We start from the raw sequence: 22,610 nt of genomic DNA, 5'->3' as shown, positions 1-22,610 counted from the left end.
AACCTGACATATCTAAAGGCTCTCGATGTTTCCAGCGTGGAAACATCCACATTAGAAAGAAGCATTCATCAGGCTCTTTTAACACGATGTCAGCAAGCATTCAAATCACACTACTCACATTCCTCTTCTCAATTCCATCTCCCTCAAAAAGCCTTAGGAGTATTATTTGTCTCCTTAATTGTTTTCCTGCAAAGGGGGAAAAATTATATATATATATATCAGATATAGAGTACCTAACAAAAATATTTCATGTTGAAAATCAATGTATTTGGCATCAGTTATTATTATTCCTCAGTCTTCTGTAAGCATTGTTAGCATGGGTCCACATCCCCAAGTCCAGTAGGCTCTGGAATACTTGGAGTATGTGAATCCCCAAAGCTGAGGAAAAGTCACGAACATCAATACTGGCCAGAGGTCCCTTGGCAGCCACCACTCATTTGCCCCTGGACACACTAAGACACAATAGTACCTCAGCAGACCCTCTTTCCCTCATCCCCTTCTTGACTAGTTGATTGCTTGACCAAAATTCAGGACCTTACCTTAATCTATTTTCAGTTTCATAGGATGACTTTTGTCCATTGTTCTTCTTGACTGATTCTGTCAGTCACAGTATCTGCTGACTCTGTCAGACTAGAGTAATCCACAAATTTGACAAGCAGGCATGACCCAAGTGATTGATAAAAATGTTAAACAGACAGGCAGAGGGGCTCTTCAATCATACCCTGGTTGCTCTTCTTTTAAGACTGGTCTATCTTTTTCCCTTGAAGTACAGAGCCCAGAACCGAAATCAAGGTTACAGGTGCGGTCTAATCTGTGCATAACAGAGCATGACCCTCACCTCCCTCACCAATTTTGTGCTCCTACTGACCACGGTGAAGAACAAAATATCTCCCAACTCCATCATGACTCAAGTTGCTGCCAATGAAACACCTCAATGATTCTGCTGGTATTAAGTCACATCAGTCTATCTTGTTGGTTTTCTTTGGGATTCAAATGTAGGCTATTTGATTATTGTTCATTTCTGTCTTATTATCCTCAGACTGCTGCTTCAACCTGTTGAGATCTATTGGGAAACTGGGACAATGTATCAGACACTTGGTACCTCTCATTCCTCTGCTTTGCTCTAACTCCCTAGCACCATCCTATCCCTACTTTCGTCTCTGTATTTTAGTTCTAAACGAAAGAAGCATAAACTGCTCTGCAATGCCCTCTAGACTGTATATGCTGCAAACTCTTCAATACAGAAACAGTCTCAGATTAACACAAAAGTACACATCCCAGGCTCTGACCCACTCCCCTCAAGCACTGGCCCATGCCACAGAAGATCCAGTAGCAAAAGGATATGGGAAGTCTCCAAAACATGTGGCCAGGAGGCTAAGGTCTACCTCACTCTCCACACTTAGAAGGCTATCACAGGGTGGTGAGCAGCATATGGTACAGCAGACTGAGGATACACCGGGAGTCTTTCTGCTACTCTCCAGCTGTAGCAGAAGTTGTTCTTTGCTCTACAACATCATTCCCTTCTTCTCTAAAGAACAAAACTCCATTTTTAGCAAAGCACATATTACCATCTGGAATCAAAACATTTCCAGCTCCTTTACAGTTGACAGTGGTCATGAGACAAAGTTCTGACCAATGAGATGCAAAAGATTGTGTCATAAGGGACTCTGAGGAAGGTTTCTTAAAGGGGTGGGTTGGGAGGAGTGATCTTTTGTCCTTACCTGCTGATGCTTGCTGCTTTCCTGGAATGTGAATGTGGTGATTGGCCTTCCATCCAAGGGCTTTTCCTGCAACCATCTTGGGACCATGCAATAAACCTGAAGGTAGAAGTGGGCTGTAGAGGATTATGGAGGAGAAAGATTGAAGCCTGGTCTCAAGGCCATCAGTCCAGACCTAGATTACCTCAACACCAACTTCTTTTATAGAAGTAGCAAATAAACCTCCATTAACTTAAGCCAGCCTGGGACTTCCCTGGTGGCGCAGTGGTTAAGAATCCACCTGTCAGTGCAGGGGACATGGGTTTAAGCCCTGGTCCAGGAAGATCGCACATGCCATGGAGCAACTGAACTCATGTGCCACAACTACTGAGCCTGTGCTCTAGAGCCCGCAAGCCACAACTACTGAAGCCCATGCACCTAGAGCCTGTGGTCCACAACAAAGAGAAGCCGCCACAATGAGAAGCCTGCACACCACGACAAAGAGTAGCCCCCGCTCACCGCAGCTAGAGAAAGCCCATGTGCAGCAACGAAGACCCAATGCAGCCAAAAAATAAATAAATAAAAATTATTTAATTAAAAGAAAAAAAAAAAACTTAAGCCACCTTCCAGGATCCGCTTTCTGCTGTATTCAAGTAAAGTTATCCCTAGCTGCTTGACTTTGGAAAAGGCTCTTGCTGTCTAACCCTGTTTCTCCAGCTGCAAATTGAGACTAACAATGTGATATGGAGGGAAAAAACACACTGGATACCCCTCTCTTCCTTATTCACTTAGCACACTTTTACTCAGCACCTGTCATAGGTCAAGCATTACAAGATGCTAAGAATATGACAGCAAAGATACAAGGAATTCAGTCTGCAGGTTTTGTTTTATGACCATTTTTCATTTCTTTATTTCTCTCTTTCTTCCTTTCTTTCATTCCTTCTTTCTTTCAACAAAAACTTATTAAGTATCAACAGAGGTGCCAGCCCTGGGACAAGCCCTGGGACTAGGGCTACCATATTTAGCAAATAAAAAGACAACAAATAACTTTTTCAGTATAAGCCTGCCCTTTGCAATTGTTTTATACTAACAGTGTATTTGTTGTTTAACTGAAATTCAAACTTAAATTCAACTTGTCCTATATTTTATCTGACAGTCTTCCCTTAGGCTACCATGGTAAGTAAGACTAAAAGATTTGGTCTTCAAAGAGCTCCCTTCCTAGTGGAGGGGACAGCTAGTAAACCAGTGGGGAGCTGAGCATCATCACTGAAGGTAGGGATGAGCAACATGAAGAAAATAAACCAGCTATGGTGACAGGAGAGGCTGCTTTTCCAGATATCTTGATGTTGACATGGAGCCAACCAAGCCAGAGGAGGCCAAGTCCAGGCAGAGGAGGCAGCAAGAGCAAAAGCAAAAGCCCTCAGGTGGGAACATGTTTGGAGTGTCCTGAAATTCCAAGGCCAGTGTGGTCAGTATCAAGGAGGAAAAGGTAGACCCAAGTCAAGTCACGTAGAGTCCGTAGGTGAAAGAAAGGCAATGGACTTTATTTTAAGAGTAAGGGGCAGCCATTAGAGGGTTATTATCAGGGGAGTGGCAAGATCCAATTTATTTATTTTTATTTAGTTTTTTAAATTGTGGTAAGAACATTTAACATAAGATCTGCCCTTTTAATAGATTTTTAAGTGCACGATACAGTGTTGTTACCTAAAACGCACAATGTACAGCAGATCTGTAGCACTGATTCATCTTTCACAACTGAAACTTTACACCTGTTAATTAGCAACTCCCCACTTCTCCCCTTCCCCAGATCCTGGCAGCCACCTTTCTATTCTTCACTTCTATGAATTTCTTATTTTAAATACCTCATGTAAATGAAATCATGCAGTGTTTTTCCTTCTGTGACTGGCTTATTTCGCATAGCATAATGTCCTCCAGATTCATCCATGTTGTCACAAACGGCAGGATTTCCTTTTAGTTTTAAAAGACCTTCCTGACTGCTGGGTGGGGATGATATAGAGCTGGAGGGGTGAAGGCAGCAGCAGGGAAAAGAATGAGGAGGCTTTTCAATAACTCAACTGAACTGATGGAGGCTTCAGCTGGGGAATAATAGAGTTGCTGGTGAGGATGATCCAATAGGGGATGCATTTTGGAGGTTGAATAGAAAGGGCTAGTAAATAGAGTAACAATGGAACTGCAGGAGAGATGGGAATCATATATGACTTCTAGGACTTAGTCCTGAGTAGCTGAGAAAAGGGGTTCTCATTTCCCACGATGGGGAACACCACTCCAGTGGGTGGGGTGGAGTAGGACATCAAGGAGTCTGTCTTGGCCAGGTAACTTCCATTAAATATTCAAATAGAGATATTAACTATTCAAAGTTCTTTTTATTACCCCTAATTTATAAAAGAAAACTGATGTCCAGGAAAGTTTAAAAAGCAAAATTCACACCCAAATCTGTCCAGATCCAGCTTATTTCACTAGACCACATTATTTCAACCCCCACCCCATGCAGAAATAAGCTGAGTACCAAATGAGGTGATAGATTTTCAACTATAATGACTATGAATGTGGGATGCTATCTTAAGATGAACCAGGACATGGAACCCACAGGACTGAAGGAACAGGTGAAATGTGCCCAGCTCTGCCTGGAAGTTGGGTCCACCATATGCCAGAGTCAATCACACTTCCCAAGACAGGCTGTTCCAAAGCCAGGAACACCATCACACCATCACCTGTGAATCATTTACACTGCCTTCACTAAATAGTTGACCTCCGCACAGCAAAATGGGTCCACAAGCTCCCCAAACATCATGGGGATGGTGCATAATTTGCCGAGCAATGCTCGACCTTTCCATGCAGGGAGAATGAAGCTTGGACAGCTGCCAAAGTTGACAAGGGCATCAGCTGGAATGGAGAGGAGCAGCAGCTCCAAGGAAGATTGTGTCTGAGAAGCAAAAGCAACTACTGAATCCTAGATTCCCAAGGCAAAATCAAGGCAGGGAAATATGAGAGTCAGACTACCTCTGTGCAGGAGTGCGAGCCAGGAAGGGGGAGCACATTGTTAGCATGTGTTTTGGAAGTCTAGGGAAATATTATTGATGCCACACTCTTCCTGATTGCTGAGAATCTGAGACCCAATCAATCAATCCTGTCCTTTGCAAATCATCATTGCCTCTGGCAAGAAGCATATTTAGTAAATAACCAAGCATTTTGAGATGATGGGATATAACAATGTGGGTTTGGGGAAAGAATATTGGAAGTGCGGTTTTCTGTACCTGGAATACTTTCTGCTCTCCCCCTTACGCACTTGAAAAATTCCTGCTTCTTTTTCAAGAATCATCTCAAGAATCACTTCCTCCAAGAAGCTTTCCTTCACACACTCAGGCAGACCAAATTTCCCTTCTCATGAACAACTACATTTTGTAAATGTTGGTCTCCTACAGTGGACTGCAAGATTCTTGGTGACAGGGAACATGCTGAAATCTGTAGTCATAATAAACAATAGATGGTATATGGATAAATGTTTGTAGAACAAATGAATGAAACAAACAAGACAAATACTGTGACTTACAAGATATTTTCCCAGCCATTGCATAGAGTATTGCTGCTTTAAGGATCAACAGTAATATCAGAAGAGCATGTCAAAATGAGTATGAAAGAAGCAAACACACAGTTTACTCGACATTTTCAAGAATCTTTCTGCACCTTGATCCATATGAACGAGTACTTGCCATTTCTGACCCCATGTCGGCTTCAGCCCTTTGAGTTTGGCATCTGGTTGATGTTATAATGACCTGACTCTTAATTGGGTGATTGAATTCTTGAATCGACACACATATTTTCAGAGTGAGTTTCCAGCCCTGTCACTTGGAAGCTGTGTGACCTCAGTTTAGTAAGTTAACTTCTCTGAACTTCAGCATTCTTATTTGTAAAACTAGCACATTACTAGTATATTATCAATATACCTACCTCTTTGTGATGCTGTGAATATTAAATGAGATAGTGCATGTAAAGATCTTAGCATAAGTATCTAGCACTTAGTAAGCATTGAATAAATGTTGGTTATTACTATGTTTTTGCTTTACTCCAAGAGGTATGGTTTACTCTGTCTCTGTACTTGCCTTCTATTTTCTCTACCAGCACCACACATCTTCAGCTTGGCTCTGGGACTTGCTGTCTGAATACACAATACCCAGTGGGCAGTCCCAGAATGTGTTTGACAACCACAGGCTCCATCCTTTTAATGGTAACCTATTTCCATTCTCTGGACACTTCTAAAGATCAGAATTAAAGAACTGAATGATCTTAAGTTATTTTTAAGTTAGCAGTCTGTGCTACTTTGAAAGCAACTCCCCACAAAGACTGGGTCATATAAAGCTCTGGCTTACATTTGGGTTACTTGATCTTAAAGCTATAGTAACAGGTAAAATTTAAATAGCATGAACTATATGCTTGGCACTTTTCAAAGTATTTTAAATTTTTCTTATGATAAATTGAGGCACAGAAAAGTATCCTGTGTATGAAGATAGGGCTTGTTATACTATGTTTAGGAGAGCTTGCTCTTTGGGGGTAGATAATAAGTTCATATACCTGTGGAAATAAATACATTATCACTACTAAAGTGTCCAATATTTCCCAGTTTTAGACATCAAGGAAGAGACAGTTTCTGGTACAGAAAATCAAGCCTTGTAAGGTGTAGATGGGCAAGAAAATGGATGCTCATCTTCTTCTGAACCCACTCTCTTTAGCTAAGATTTTTACGTATCTAAACATACGTGAAGGAAGGTGGGAGAAGTTGGCAATAGCCTCAGAAAAGTGTGTGAATGGGGGCAAAGCTGGGAGACAGCCTGTGAAGAGCCCAAGGCTGCTGTTAGATAGCAAGTATCCTATAAACCAAAATATCAGGTGGTGCACTGCTCTCTGGGGTTAAGTCTCCTCTGTGACCTCAGAGCCCTGCTGGTCATTCTTGACTGATTCTGTTGTACCATGGAAAATGAAGGAATGGATTTAGGTCTACCTTGGATGCATGTGAAAGTAAGTCTCTGAAAATAGCTTTGCTGGCAGCAACAATAATAAGAGGCCAAAGGGATGAGTGTGTCTCTGGGATGAGAAAGAACCCTCCCCTACTATGGGGAGCTTTCACATCCATTGTTGTCCAAGGTGGATGAGGATTAAATTTTATTAAAGGTTCTGGTACATTTCTTTACCTGTCCAAAGGTGAGCGAAACCCATAGGAGAATGAAAAAGGAGGCTTCTTTCAGCCAAATCTGGAGGCTGCTCTAAGTCAGGTAATTGGGGTCCCAGGGAAAGAAAGAAAAATAAATTAAATTCCTTCATCTGGAAAATAAATACCAAATGGAAAGTTAGTGTATGCACTGCATGAGTGAGTAAGGGAGGTTTAATTCTCTAATCATTGCCTCTAGTTTTCCCATGGAGATAAGCAGCAAGTTGGTGGGGAGAGATAATCAGGGCATAAATACTGTGCCTTCCTGGCTTCTCTTACCTAATTACATAATAAAAATATTTCCCCTTAACTACTTAGTTCTGTTTTTAAAAAAATGTTAAGACAATATTTTAATCTTATGCTTGACTTGAAACAAAACCACAGATTTACTTAGCAAACTCCAATGACACTGAATTCAGTGTTGGGACTTCAATATGATAGGATCTCAATATGATGAGCTCCCCCAGAAAGCATCACTTCTGACGCCCCTGGACACTTCTCACAACACACTTCCACACACTTCTATGACATTTTAGATCTCAAATGGTGTTTTTTCACCATTTCAGCATCCATTTACAAAATTCACCACCAAGAGTCTATGATTTCACTAATATTCACCTATGTTCTTTTGAAATGTTGTTGTCTATTAAGCAAACTATATATATAAAGTAATAATTAGTTTGTTTCTCCCATTTTGTATTTAAATTTTCCAAAAAGTGTTTTTTTCAAGTGATCGACTTGAAATTGATCAATAGAATCCCAGCCAAAATTCATTCAAAGATCATGAATAGAGTGAGTGCCTACTATGTGCCAGGTATTGTTTGGGATATTTGGAATAAGACAGTGAACAAAATGTTTTTAAAAATTCCAGGTCCTTGATTAGCACAAATTCTAGTGGAAAAGTAAAGTCAAGACAAATTTACAAGAAAATAATAAGTAAATTATATTGTGTACTATAAGGTCATAAGTGCTATTAGAAAAAGGAAAGCAAGGTCAGTGCAATATCCATGAATATGTATGGGGTGACATGACGAACATTGGTGGGGATGGTTAGGGGGTAACTTAAAATAGACTGGTCAGCCCAGAATTCATGGAGAAAGTGCTGGTTAAAGGAAGTAAGAGTGAGCCATATGTATATCAGGGGGGTGAGTATTCTAAGCAAAGCCAGGAACATCAAAACATGCTTAGTGTCAGGGGCACAGCCGTCCCTGGTACAGCTGGGCAGAATCCAAGGAAAGAGTTGTAGATGATGCAGAGATAGCTGAAGAAGACATGGTGGAGAGCTGCATTGGACATTGGAAAGACAATGCCTTCACTCCAAGGAATGGAGAGCCTTGGAGGATTTTAAAGCAAGGAATGACATGGTAAGAAAAGTATCATTTTTCCTAGGTTGTGCACTTCTATTTCATCTACCTATAAGATATCCAGCAGGCTTCCTGGAGTATTGAAAATACCTAAAGCATCTTCCAGGACCACCTCTGGTCTACAGGAAAAGTCCAAGAACCCAGGATTGCTGCCAATATTTGTGTTACAGAGGAGAAAATGGAAACTCAAAATGGGCAGTGGACTAGCCTATGGTCAGCCCCTGAGCTGAGACTTAAACTCACAAGTTTTAGAAAAAATTCTAGTGAGGAAGTAAGCTCATTATATAATATTTGTCAGACTAAAATCAATCAAGTACCTTCCAGCTGATGGGAAAGATAGCTTTTCAAGAAAAAGAACTTGTCTTTCAATGCTCAGACCAAGGCAATCCCTTCTAAGAAGCTTTCTCTACTCCCATCCCCAAGCGGGAAATGAGTGAATGCTGCCAGTTCCAGACCTCCATAGCTGTTGGTGCACATTCATGACAACTGTCCTGTATGGAGCCTTTACGATGGGCCAGGCATTTAACCTCCATAATCTCTAAACTTCTCAGCAACCTCTGACGCAGGTACAATTATCTTTATTTTACAAATGAATACATGGAGCCTCAAGGAAGTTCAGTAATTTTCTCAGAATCACACAGCTAGCAAGTTGCAGAGGTCTACTGCACACAGCCTTGGAAACCCATCCTGTTGCAGATTTGGATTCAAGTCCATTTTCAGCTGTGTATAAGTGCCAGCGAAGGCTGGGAGCTCATCTCTTTCAGTCACACTGGATCCCCGGCAGCTAGAGTAGTACTGGGCCCAAAGGGGTTGCTCAGTAGATATTTGCTGAATGATGTTCTCACTGAGGCTCAAATTCCTAATATATAAAATTCTGATTCCGTATAAAAATTGAACTAGATAATAAAGGAGAAAGTGTTTTATAACTCACAAAGACCTATATAATGGTTATTCCAAACCTGAGATGCTATGATTTGACCTTTAGTTGCTGTTATGTATGTACATTTCCTCTCTTAATAGCCTGTAAATAAGCTACGATATATGATGGAACATTGTGCCACCATGTAGTCTGATGAATAAATAATCAGGAAGAGACTTTGTTTGGGGGATGATACAAAAGGCATACAAGAATTAAATCAAAATAACTATGCATCCCTCAAACTGTACCTGTGCACTGTATCCTATAGGACCTGGCCCTTTAAAAAGCAACAACCAAAGTTGTCACTCTCAGGAGTCTGAACTCCTCCCTCAAGTTCGGGACTTCTGACTTGCGGGTCATTCTCCTTCAGTGCCTATATCAACTTGCATAAACAACTACAGAAATCAATGGATGCTGCAGCTGGATGGGGAGAGACTGCAAAACAGATGATTTTCCTCCCTAAGGAAGAGAAGAGGTAAAGGGGAATAGGGGAATTGACTGAAGGTGTCAGGCCAGTCCTTTCTTGGGGCGGGGGCGGAGGTGGTGCTTAGAGCTCTTAGGAGGGCAGGTTGCCACTCTAGCAGCACAGAGATGCCTTCTTTTGACAGATAAGGCTGACAGAACTGCTTAGGGGGCCCTAACTGGCTTCCTGTTACTCTCCAAGGACTTGGCCTGGTTTCCTCTCCAAAGTCGTACTGCCAGCCTCCTTTCTCTCTGAGTTATTGCCCTAAAAACCTGCCTGTGGAGAGGGACCCTGGATTCTCAGCCACAACCCGCCCACCCCTTATTGCTGTCAGAAAAGATGTGCACAAGGGCCCTATGTGCCTCCTGTGGAGAAACACAGATGTCCACAGCAGTCATGGCTCTATACAGGGCTGACTCACAGCCTAGGTGTCTGGTTCATCGTGCCAGGTTCTGTCTATAGAGCTTCCCAGTGGCCCAGTGGTCTCTGACTATCTTCTCTCATCCCTGTCATATCAGGGATCTGATCCCTGATCATCCCTGCAGCCTCCCCTCTCACCAAATCTGCTCTCCCCTCAGACCCCATCCTTTCTGAATTCCAGGCATTCCCCAACCCCTCTTTTCTAATGGGTGCCCAGGATTTTTTTTTTCCAGATATGGCAAAACACACCAACACAGAAATAACTGTCATGAGGGAGGAAGTTTACTCACCATTCTCATGCACCCACAGAGAACCATGCAGGGAAGCACCACAGCGAATCAGGAGGCAGAGGGGAGAGAGGGACTGTGGCAAGTGCCTCTATTGTGCTTTCCACAGGAAAGAACAAGTGAGGCAGAGTGAGTAGGTTTAGGACTGGCTAGTTTGAATAATTCCAGTGGGTTCTGGGGCATGGGAGCTCTCTGTAGGAATCTGGTACCTGATCTGGGGTGATTAGGACAGGGAAAGTGGCCTGGAGTGTGAGATCCAGATAAAGGGGATGGTTGGTGGTCTAGCCTGTGGATTGGCTGGTTTGCATAGGAAAGACTCACTCACAGGCTAGTTATCTCCAGGAATTAGCTATCTCTGGGAGGGGCAGTCCCTCAAGAGTCGGCAGAGCCACAGGATGTCAAAACATCAAACATATAGAACAAATATATAAAATTGCATTTGTTAATTACTTCTCAACGAAGTTGGAAAAAATATAGAATGAAAAGACATGATTATTACACCCCCCACACTCTCCCAGGTATCCTAGAAGGGCTGGTTTCATACCTATGGGCACCCGGAGGGAGGAGGCTAATTGTTTGGCATCCCTAGGTATTGGGGGACCCATCACTCCTAATTCCCAGCTCACCTCAATCAGTAGTCAAGGAGAACTCATGATTGAACCAGCTCACTGAACCAAGTGCTCCACTGTGCTTTGAAAGAGGGATCTGGGAGTGAGAAAGATAAATCCCTGCCCCTAAGGAATGTCCCTTAACTGTTTAGTCAACATCTCTAGAGGACCATGAGTCAGCCACTGTGCAAGGCTTTGGGGGATAAACATAGTGAAATGGACACAGCCTTTCTGTGTTAGCTTCCTGGGGCTGCCATTAAACTGTACCACAAACTGGGAGACTTTAAAAAACAGAAATTTATTATCTCCATTCTGGAGGCTAGACATCTTGAAATCAAGGTGTTGGAGGGACATGCTTCTCTGAAGTCTCTGGGGAAGAAACCTTCTTGCTTCTTCCACCTTCTGGTGTTGCTGGCAAACCTTGGTGTTTCTGGGCTTCAGGTTGCATTACTCTGATCTCTGGCCCCATCTTCACATGGTTGTCTTCCAGCTGTGTCTGTGTCTCTGTCTTCATATTGTATTCTCCTCTCTGAATGTCTGTATCCAAATTTCTCTCTTCTTATAAGGACACCAGTCATTGGGTTATGTACAGCCCACCCTACTCCAATATGACCTCATCTTAATTACATCTACAAAGACCTTATTTCCAAATAAGATCACATTCACAGATATTAGGTGTTTGGGGAGGCATAATTTAACCACAATACTCCCCATGATGTATTCTCCACATAGCCAGAAGAGAAAGACGCATCCAGAAATGACGTGTGATATTTTGTGGGGGAGGTATTTTGAAAAGATCCCAACACTTGTATATTGAAAACATGTAAAGTTCTTTATTCACTCTATCTATATCCTTACTTCCCTCTCAAAATCCTCTCTTATGGCAGATGTAATTTTTGTCATGACTAGACAGCACCTCTGTGTCCTCAAAGAATGCCAATCCAGGTCACTTCAGAATCCAAGGCAAAGAAAACCTGATCACATCTCACTTCTTGCCAATGCTGCCCTGAGAGAGTATCAGTGAATTTTGTGTATTGGGAAAGTATATGTCTTAGTCTGTCAGGTGCTTTAACAAAATACCAGACACTGGATGGTTTAAAATAAGAGAAATTCATTTCTTACGGTTCTGGTGACTAAGTCCAGTATCAAGGTGCTAGCACATTCAGCGTCTTCCAGGTTGCAGACTGCTAACATCTGGTTATGTCCTCACATGGAAGGGGAAGGGGCAAGGAAGCTCTGTGGGGTCTCTTTTAAAAGAACACTTACCCATGGCAGAGGAATAAGATATGGAGATCACGTTCCTCCACACAGATACGTCAGAACTACATCTACATGTGGAACAATTCCTACAGAACACCTACTGAATGCTGGCAGAAGACCTCAGACTTCCCAAAAGGCAAGAAACTGCTCACGTACCTGGGTAGGGCAAAACAAAATAGAAAAAGCAGAGATAAAAGAATAGGGATGGGACTTGAACCTCTGGGAGGGAGCTGTGAAGGAGGAAAAGTTTCCACACACTAGGAAGCTCCTTCACTGGCAGAGACAGAGGGTGGCAGGGGGAAGCTTTGGAGCCACAGAGGAGAGCGCAGCAACAGGGGTGCAGGGGGCAAAGTGAAGAGATTCCCACACAGAGGATCAGTGCCAACCAGCACTCACCACCCTGGAAAGCTTGTATGCTCACCCGCTGGGGCAGGTGGGGGCTAGGAGCTGAGGCTTGGGCTTCAGAGGTCAGATCGCAGGGAGAGGACTGGGGTTGGCTGCGTGAACACAGCCTGAAGGCGGCTAGTGCCCCACAGCCAGCCGGGAAGGAGTCCAGGAAAAACTCTGGACCTGCCTAAGAGGCAAGAAACCATTGTTTCAGGGTGCGCAAGGAGAGCAGATTCAGAGCACTGCCTAAATGAGCTCCAGAGATGGGTACGAGCCACGGCTATCACCGTGGACCCCAGAGACAGGCATGAAACACTAAGGCTGCTGCTACAGCCACCAAGAGGCCTGTGTGCAAGCACAAGTCACTATCCACACCTCCCCTCCTGGGAGCCTGTGCAGCCTGCCACCGCCAGGGTCCCGTGATCCAGGGAAAAGTTCGGCGCACCTCAGGCTGTTGCAACATCATGCCAGCCTCTGGCCCCATGGGGTCACCCCGCATTCCGTACCCCTCCCTCCCCCAGCCTGAGTGAGCCAGAGCACCCTAATCAGCTGCTACTTTAACCCCATCCTGTCTGAGTGAAGAACAGATGCCCTCAGGTGACGTAAATGCAGAGGCAGGGACAAATCCAAAGCTGAACCCCAGGAGCTGTGCGAACAAAGAAGAGAAAGGGAAATTACTCCCAGCAGTAACATCTCCACAATCAACTTGATGTACCCTGCATCTGTGGAACACCTGATAGACAACGAATCATCCCAAAATCGAGGCGGTGGACTTTGAGAGCAACTGTAGATTTGGAGATTGCTTTCTGCATCTAATTTGTTGCTGGCTTTATGTTTATCTTAGTTTAGTATTTACAGTTTATTATCACGGGTAGATTTGTTAATTGATATGTTAGTTCTCTTCCTCCTTTCTTTTTTTTATATATAGATATATATTTATTTTCCTTTTCCTCTCTTTGTGTGTATATGTATGTTTCCTTTTGTGATTTTGTCTGTATACATTTGCTTTTACCATTTGACCTAGGGTTCTGACTGGTCTTTTTGTTTGTTTTTTGTTTTGTTTATTTTTTTAGTATAGTTTTTAATGCTTGCTATCATTGGTAGATTTGTTTTTTGGTTTGGTAGCTCTCTTCTTTCTTTCTTTTGCTTTTTTTATACTTTTTAATTTTTTCAATTTAATAATTATGTTTTATTTTTTATTTTAATAACTTTATTTTATTTTTTCTTTCTTCCTTTCTTTTTTTTTCCCCCCCTTTTCTTCTGAGCCGTGGGGCTGACAGGGTCTTGGTGCTCTGACCGGGTGTCAGGACTGTGCCTCTGAGATGGAGGAGCCAAGTTCAGGACATTGGTCCACCAGAGACCATCCAGCTGCATGTAATAACAAACAGCAAATGATCTCGCAGAGATATCCATCTCAATGCTAAGACCCAGCTCCACTCAATGACCAGTGCTGGACACTCTATGCCAAACAAAAAGCAAAACCGGAACACAACCCCACCCATTAGCAGAGAAGCTGCCTAAAATCATAATAAGGCCACAGACACTCCAAACACACCATCAGATGTGGTCCTGCCACCAGAAAGACAAGATCCAGCCTCATCCACCAGAACACAGGAACCAGTTCCCTCCACCAAGAAGCCTACACAACCCACTGAAGCGACCTTAGCCACTGGGGGCAGACACCAAAAACAGTGGGAACTGTGAACCTGCAGCCTATGAAAAGGAGACCTCAAACACAGTAAGTTAAGCAAAATGACAAGACAGAGAAACACACAGCAGATGAGAGAGCAAGGTAAAAACCAACAAAACCTAACAAATGAAGAGGAAATAAGCAGTCTACCTGAAAAATAATTCAGAGTAATGATAGTAAAGATGATCCAAAAGCTTGGAAATACAATGCAGAAACTACAAGAAACTTTTAACAAGGACCTAGAAGAACTAAAGAGCAAAAGAAAATAATGAACAACACAATAAATGAAATTTAAAATTCTCTACAAAGAATCAATAGCAGAATAACTGAGGCAGAAGAACAGATAAGTGACCTGGAAGATAAAAGAGTGGAAATAACTAGCACAGAGCAGACTAAAGAAAAAAGAATGGCAAGAAGTGAGGACAGTCTCAGAGACCTCTGGGATAACATTAAATGCACCAACATTCAAATTATAGGCATCCCAGTAAAAGAAGAGAAAAAGAAAGGGACTGAGAAAATATTTGAAGAAACTATAGTTCAAAGTTTTCCTAATATGGGAAAGGAAATAGTCAATCAAGTCCAGGAAATGTAGAAAATCCCATACAGGATAAATCCAAGGAGAAACATGTCAAGACACATATTAATCAAACTATCAAAAATTAAATACAAAGAAAAAATATTAAAAGCAGCAGGGAAAAACAACAAATAACATACAAGGGAATCCCCATAAGGTTAGCAGCTGATCTTTCAGCAGAAATTCTGCAAGCCAGAAGGGAGGGGCAAGACATATTTAAAGTGATGAAAGGGAAAAAAACTACAACAAAGATTACTCTACCCAGCAAGGATATCATTCAGATTTGATGGAGAAATTAAAACCTTTACAGACAAGCAAAAGCTAAGAGAATTCAGCACCAAAAAACCAGCTTTACAACAAATGCTAAAGGAACTTCTCTAGGAGGGAAACACAGGAGAAGGAAAAGAACTACAGTAAAAAAAACAAAACAACTAAGAAACTGGTAATAGGAACACACATATCAATAATTACCTCAAGTGTAAATGATCTAAATATTCTAACCAAAAGACACACACTGGCTGAATGGATACAAAAGCAAGACCTACATATATATATGCCATCTACAAGAGACACACTTCAGACCTAGGGGCATGAACAGACTGAAAGTGTGGGGATGGAAAAAGATATTCCATGCAAATGGAAATCAAAAGAAAGCTGGAGTAACAATTCTCATATCAGACAAAATAGACTTTAAAATAAAGACTGTTACAAGAGACAAAGAGGAAACTACATAATGATCAAGGGATCAATTCAAGAAGAAGATATAACTATTGCAAATATTTATGCACCCAAATAGAAGCACCTCAATACATAAGAAAAATGCTAACAGGCATAAAAGGGGAAACTGACAGTAACACACTCATAGTAGGGGACTTTAACACCCCATTTTCACAAATGGACACATCATCCAAAATCAAAATAAATAAGGAAAAAAAAACCCTTTAAATGATACAATAAACAAGATGAACTTAATTGATATTTATAGGACATTCCATCCAAAAACAATAGAATACACGTTCTTCTTAAGTGCTCATGGAACATTCTCCAGGATACAACATATCTTGGGTCACAAATCAAGTCTTGGTAAATTTAAGAAAGTTGAAAGCTTATCAAGTATATTTTCTGACCACAACGCTATGAGACTTGATATCAATTAGAGGGAAAAATCTGTAAAAAATACAAACACATGGAGACTAAACAATACACTATTAAATAAGCAAGAGATGACTGAAGAAATCAGAGAGGAAATCAAAAAATACCTGGAAATAAATGATAATGAAAATATGACAACCCAAAACCTATGGGATGCAGCAAAAGCAGTTCTAAGAGGGAAGTTTATACCAATGCAATCCCACCTCAAGAAACAAGAAACAGCTCAAATAAACAATCTAACCTTACACCTAAACCATTAGAGAAAGAAGGGAAAATAACCCTCAAAGTTAGCAGAAGGAAAGAAATCATAAAGATCAGATCAGAAATAAATGAAAAAGAAATGAAGGAAACAATAGCAAAGGGCAATAAAACTGAAAGATGGTTCTTTGAGAAGATAAACAAAATTCATAAATCATTAGCAAGACCTATCAAGAAAAAAAGGGAGAAGACTCAAATCAGTAGAATTAGAAATGAAAAAGGAGAAATAAAAACAGACACTAGAGAAATACAAAGGATCATGAGTGATCACTACAAGCAACTCTATGCCAATAAAATGTACAACCTGGAAGAAATGGACAAATTCTTAGAAAAGCACAACTTGCCAAGACTGAATCAGGAAGAAATAGAAAATATGAACAGACCAATCACAAGCACTGAAATTGATACTGTGATTAAAAATCTTCCAACAAACAAAAACCCAGGACCAGATGGCTTCACATGCGAATTCTATCAAACATTTAGAGAAGAGCTAACACCTGCCTTTCTCAAACTCTTCCAAAATATAGCAGAGGGAGGAATGCTCCCAAACCCATTCTATAAGGCCACCATCACCCTGATACCAAAACCAGACAAGGATGCCACAAAGAAAGAAAACTACAGGCCAATAGCAATGATGAACATAGATGCAAAAATCCTCAACAAAATACTAGCAAACAGAATCCAACAGCACATTAAAAGGATCATACACCATGATCAAGTGGGCTTTATTCCAGGAATGCAAGGATTCTTCAATATACAAAAATCAATCAACGTGGTACACCATACTAACAAATTGAAGGAGAAAAACCATATGATCATCTCAATAGATGCAGAGAAAACTTTTGACAAAATTCAACACCCATTTATGATAAAAACCCTGCAGAAAGTAGGCATAGAGGGAACTTTCCTTAACATAATAGAGGCCATATATGACAAACCCACAGCCAACGTAGTCCTCAATGGTGAAAAACTGAAAGCATTTCCACTAAGATCAGGAACAGGACAATGTTGCCCACTCTCACCACTGTTATTCAACATAGTTTTGGAAGTTTTAGCCACAGCAATCAGAGAAGACATAGAAATAAAAGGAATCCAAATTGGAAGACAAGAAGTAAAGCTGTCACTGTTTGCAGATGACATGATACTGTGCATAGAGAATCCTAAAGATGCTACCAGAAAACTACTAGAGTTAATCATGAATTTGGTAAAGTAGCAGGATACAAAATTAATGTACAGAAATCTCTGGCATTCCTATACACTAATGATGAAAAATCTGAAAGTGAAATCAAGAAAACACTCCCATTTACCATTGCAACAAAAAGAATAAAATATCTAGGAATAAACCTACCTAAGGAGACAAAAGACCCGTATGCAGAAAGATATAAGACACTGATGAAAGAAATTAAAGATGACATAAACAGATGGAGAGATATACCATATTCTTGGAGTGGAAGAATCAACATTGTGAAAATGGTTCAACTACCCAAAGCAATCTACAGATTCAATGCAATCGCTATCAACTACCAGTGACATTTTTTACAGAACTAGAACAAAAAAATTCACAATTTGTATGGAAATATAAAAGACCCCAAATAGCCAAAGCAATCTTGAGAATGAAAATCGGAGCTGGAGGAATCAAGCTCCCTGACTTCAGACTATACAACAAATCTTCAGTAATCAACACAGTATGGTACTGGCACAAAAACAGAAATATAGATCAATGGAACAGGACAGAAAGCCCAGAGATAAACCCATGCACATATGGTCACCTTATCTTTGATAAAGAAGGCAAGAATATACAATGGAGGAAAGACAGCCTCTTCAATAGTGGTGCTGGGAAAACTGGACAGCTACATGTTAAAGAATGAAATTAGAACACTCCCTAACACCATACACAAAAATAAACTCAAAATGGATTAAAGACCTCAATGTAAGGCCAGAAACTATCAAACTCTTAGAGGAAAACATAGGCAGAACACTCTATGACATAAATCAGAGGAAGATCCTTTATGACCCACCTCCCAGAGAAATGGAAATAAAAATAAACAAATGGGACCTAAAGAAACTTCAAAGCTTTTGCACAGCAAATGAAACCATAAACAAAACCAAAAGACAGCCCTCAGAATGGGAGAAAATATTTGCAAATGAAGCAACTGACAAAGGATTAATCTCCAAAATTTACAAGCAGTTCATGCAGTTCAATAACAAAAAAAGAAACAACCAATCCAAAAATGGGCAGAAGATCTAAATAGACGTTTCTCCAAAGAAGATATACAGATTGCCAACAAACACATGAAAGAATGCTCAACATCATTAATCATTAGAGAAATGCAAATCAAAACTACAATGAGATATCATCTCACACCAGTCAGAATGGCCATCATCAAAAAATCTAGAAACAATAAATGCTGGAGAGGGTGTGGAGAAAAGGGAACACTCTTGCACTGCTGGTGGGAATGTGAATTGGTACAGTCACTATGGAGAACAGTATTGAGGTTCCTTAAAAAACTACAAATAGAACTACCATATGACCCAGCAATTCCACTACTGGGCATATACCCTGAGAAAGCCATAATTCAAAAAGAGTCATGTACCAAAATGTTCATTGCAGCTCTATTTACAATAGCCAGGAGTTGGAAACAATCTAAACATCCAGCATCAGATGAATTAATAAAGATGTGGCACATATATACAATGGAATATTACTCAGCCATAAAAAGAAATGAAATTGAGCTATTTGTGATGAGGTGGATGGACCTAGAGTCTGTCATACAGAGTGAAGTAAGTCAGAAAGAGAAAGACAAATACCATATGCTAACACATATATATGGAATTTAAGAAAAAAAATGTCATGAAGAACCTAGGGGTAAGAGAGGAATAAAGACACAGACCTACTAGAGAATGGACTTGAGGACATGGGGAGGGGAAAGGGTAAGCTGTGACAAAGTGAGAGAGTGGCATGGACATATATACACTACCAAACGTAAAATAGATAGCTAGTGGGAAGCAGCTGCATAGCACACGGAGATCAGCTCGGTGCTTTGTGTGCTAGAGGGGTGGGATAGGGAGGTTGGGAGGGAGGGAGATGCAAGAGGGAAGAGATATGGGAGCATATGTATATGTATAACTGATTCACTTTGTTATAAAGCAGAAACTAGCACACCATTGTAAAGCAATTATACTCCAATAAAGATGTAAAAATAAATAAATAAATAAATAAAATCTTCCAACAAACAAAAGCCCAGGGCCATATAACTTCAGAGGCTAATTCTATCAAACATTTAGAGAAGAGCTAACACCTATCCTTCTGAAATTCTTCCAAAATAGAGCAGAGAGAGGAACACTCCCATACTCATTCTATGAGGCCACCATCAACCTGATATCAAAACTTAATACCTCTTAAAGAAAGAAAACTACAGGCCAATATCACTGATGAATATAGATGCTGAAGTCCTCAACAAAATACTAGTAAACAGAATCCAACAGCACATTAAAAGGATCATACACAATAACCAAGTTGGGTTTATCCTAGGAATGCAAGGATTCTTCAATATATGCAAATCAATCAATGTGATACCCCATATTAAAAAAAATGAAGAATAAACACCATATGATCATCTCAATAGATGCAGGAAAATCTTTTGACAAAATTCAACACACATTTATGATAAAAACTCTCCAGAAAGTAGGCATAGAGGGAACATACCTCAACATAACAAAGGCCATATATGACAAACACATAGCCAACATCGTCCACAATGGTGAAACACTGAAACCATTTCCACTAAGATCAGGAAGAAGACAAGGTTTCCCACTCTCACTGCGATTATTCAACATTGTTTTGGAAGTTTAAACCACAGCAGTCAGAGAAGAAAAAGAAATAACAGGAATCCAAATTGGAAAAGAAGAGGTAAAACTGTCACTGCAGTTGACATTATACTATACATAGAGAATCCTAAAGATGCTACCAGAAAACTACTAGAGCTAATCAATGAATTTGGTAAAGTAGCAGGATACAAAATTAAGGCACAGAAATCTCTTGCCTTCCTATACACTAATTATGAAAAATCTGAAAGAGAAATTAAGGAAACACTCCCATTTACCATTGCAACAAAAAGAATAAAATATCTAGGAATAAACCTACCTAAGGAGACAAAAGACTTGTATGCAGAAAATTATAAGACAGTGATGAAAGAAATTAAGATGATACAAACAGATGGAGAGATATACCATGTTCTTGGGTTGGAAGAATCAACAATGTGAAAATGACTATACTACTCAAAGCAATCTACAGATTCATTGAAATCCCTATCAAACTATCAATGGCATTTTTCACAGAATTAGAAAAAAAATTTCACAATTTGTATGGAAACACAAAAGACCCCAAATAGCCAAAGGAATCATGAGAATGAAAAATGGAGCTGGAGGGATCAGGCTCCCTGACTTCGGACTATACTACAAAGCTACAGTAATCAAGACAGTATGGTACTGGCACAAAAACAAAAATATAGATCAGTGGAACAGGATAGAAAGCCCACAGTTAAATGTGCACACATATGATCATCTAATCTATGACAAAGGAGGCAAGAATATACCATAGAGAAAAGACACCCTCTTCAATAAGTGGTGCTGGGAAAACTGGACAGCTACAGTGAAAGAATGAAATTAGAACACTCCTTAACACCATACACAACAATAAACTCAAAATGGATTAAAGTCCTAAATGTGAGGCCAGACACCATAAAACTGTTAGAGGAAAACATAGGCAGAACACTCTATAACATACATCGCAGCAAGATTCTTTTAGACCCACCTCCCAGAGAAATGAAAATAAAAACAAAAATAAACAAATGGGACCTAATGAAACTTAAAAGTTTTGGACGACAAAGGAAACCATAAACAAGACAAAAAGGCAACCCTCAGAATGGGAGAAAATATTTGCAAATGAAGCAACTGACAAAGGATTAACCTCCAAAATTTACAAGCAGTTCATGCAACTCAATATCAAAAAAACAAACAACCCAATCAAAAATGGGCAGAAGACTTAAATAGACATTTCTCTCAAGAAGATATACAGATCACCAATGAATGCTCAACATCACTAATCATTAGAGAAATGCAAATTAAAACTACAATGAGGTATCAACTCACACCAGTCAGAGTGGCCATCACCAAAAAATCTACAAACATTAATTGCTGGAGAGGATGTGAAGAAAAGGGGACCCTATTGCACTGTTGGTGGGAATGTAAATTGATACAGCCACTGTGGAGAACAGTATGGAGGTTCCTTAAAAAACTACAAATAGAACTACCATATGACCCAGCAATTCCACTATTGGGGATATACCCTGAGAAAACCATAATTCAAAACAAATCATGTACCACAATGTTCATTGCAGCTCTATTTACAATATCCAGGACATGGAAGCAACCTAAGTGTCCATCAACAGAGGAATGGATAAAGGAGATTTGGTGTATATATATATATATATATATACATATATATATATATATACACATATACATATATATATATATACACATATATACAATGGAATATTATTCAGCCATAAAAAGGAACAAAATTGAATTATTTGTAATGAGGTGGATGGACCTAGAGCCTGTCATACAGAGTGAAGTAAGTCAGAAATAGAAAAAACAATACCATATGCTAACACATATATATGGAATCTAAAAAAAAGAACCTAGGGGCAGAACAGGAATAAAGACACAGCCATAGAGAATGGACTTGAGGACATGGGGAGGGGTAAGGGTAAGCTGGGACGAAGTGAGAGAGTGGCCTGGATTTATATACACTACCAAATGTAAAATAGATAGCTAGTGGGAAGCAGCCGCATAGCACAGGGAGATCAGCTCGTTGCTTTGTGACCAACTAGAGGGGTGGGCTAGGGAGGGTCAGAGGGAGACACAAGAGGGAGGGGATATGAGGATGTATGCATGTATAGCTGATTCACTTTGTTATAAAGCAGAAACTAACACACCATTGTAAAGCAATTATACTCCAATAAAGATGTTTAAAAAAAAAAAAGAACACTTACCCCATTCTTGAGCATGAAACCGAACAGGACCCCATGGGGCTCCTCAACATGAAAGGCTTTCTGTGTCCCCCATTTCTTGACCTTCCCTGAGTTCCAAAGCACAGGTTCAAACAGTTTTTGATCTGGGAACAGAGAGGATGTAGAGACAAAGGAAGAGCAGTCAAGAGACAACAGTCCAGCCTTGGGACAGGATCATGGTTCCACCTCAAGAGATACACATGACAGTATCTTTGAACTCTTCTGAAGAA

The 22,610-nt window shown here is 40.4% G+C and overlaps 1 protein-coding gene across 1 annotated transcript in view; it reads right to left on the bottom strand.

Moving 5' to 3' along the window:
- The window catches only part of LOC307185477 (uncharacterized protein), a gene marked incomplete at its 3' end in the record, with an annotated part of 156,211 nt that overhangs the window by 120,170 nt on the left and 13,431 nt on the right, over window positions 1-22,610 (bottom strand). Inside the window, exons 2-3 of the mRNA XM_079919804.1 lie at window positions 22,363-22,484; window positions 1,722-1,817 (exon numbers count right to left, since the gene is read on the bottom strand). Coding sequence (XP_079775930.1) covers window positions 1,722-1,817; window positions 22,363-22,484 — 218 coding nt within the window. The remainder of the gene's footprint in view (window positions 1-1,721; window positions 1,818-22,362; window positions 22,485-22,610) is intronic.

This window comes from Stenella coeruleoalba (assembly GCF_951394435.1).
Source record: "Stenella coeruleoalba genome assembly, chromosome: 4".
Lineage (NCBI taxonomy): Eukaryota > Metazoa > Chordata > Mammalia > Artiodactyla > Delphinidae > Stenella > Stenella coeruleoalba.
This window is presented reverse-complemented; position numbering and strand designations above follow the sequence as displayed.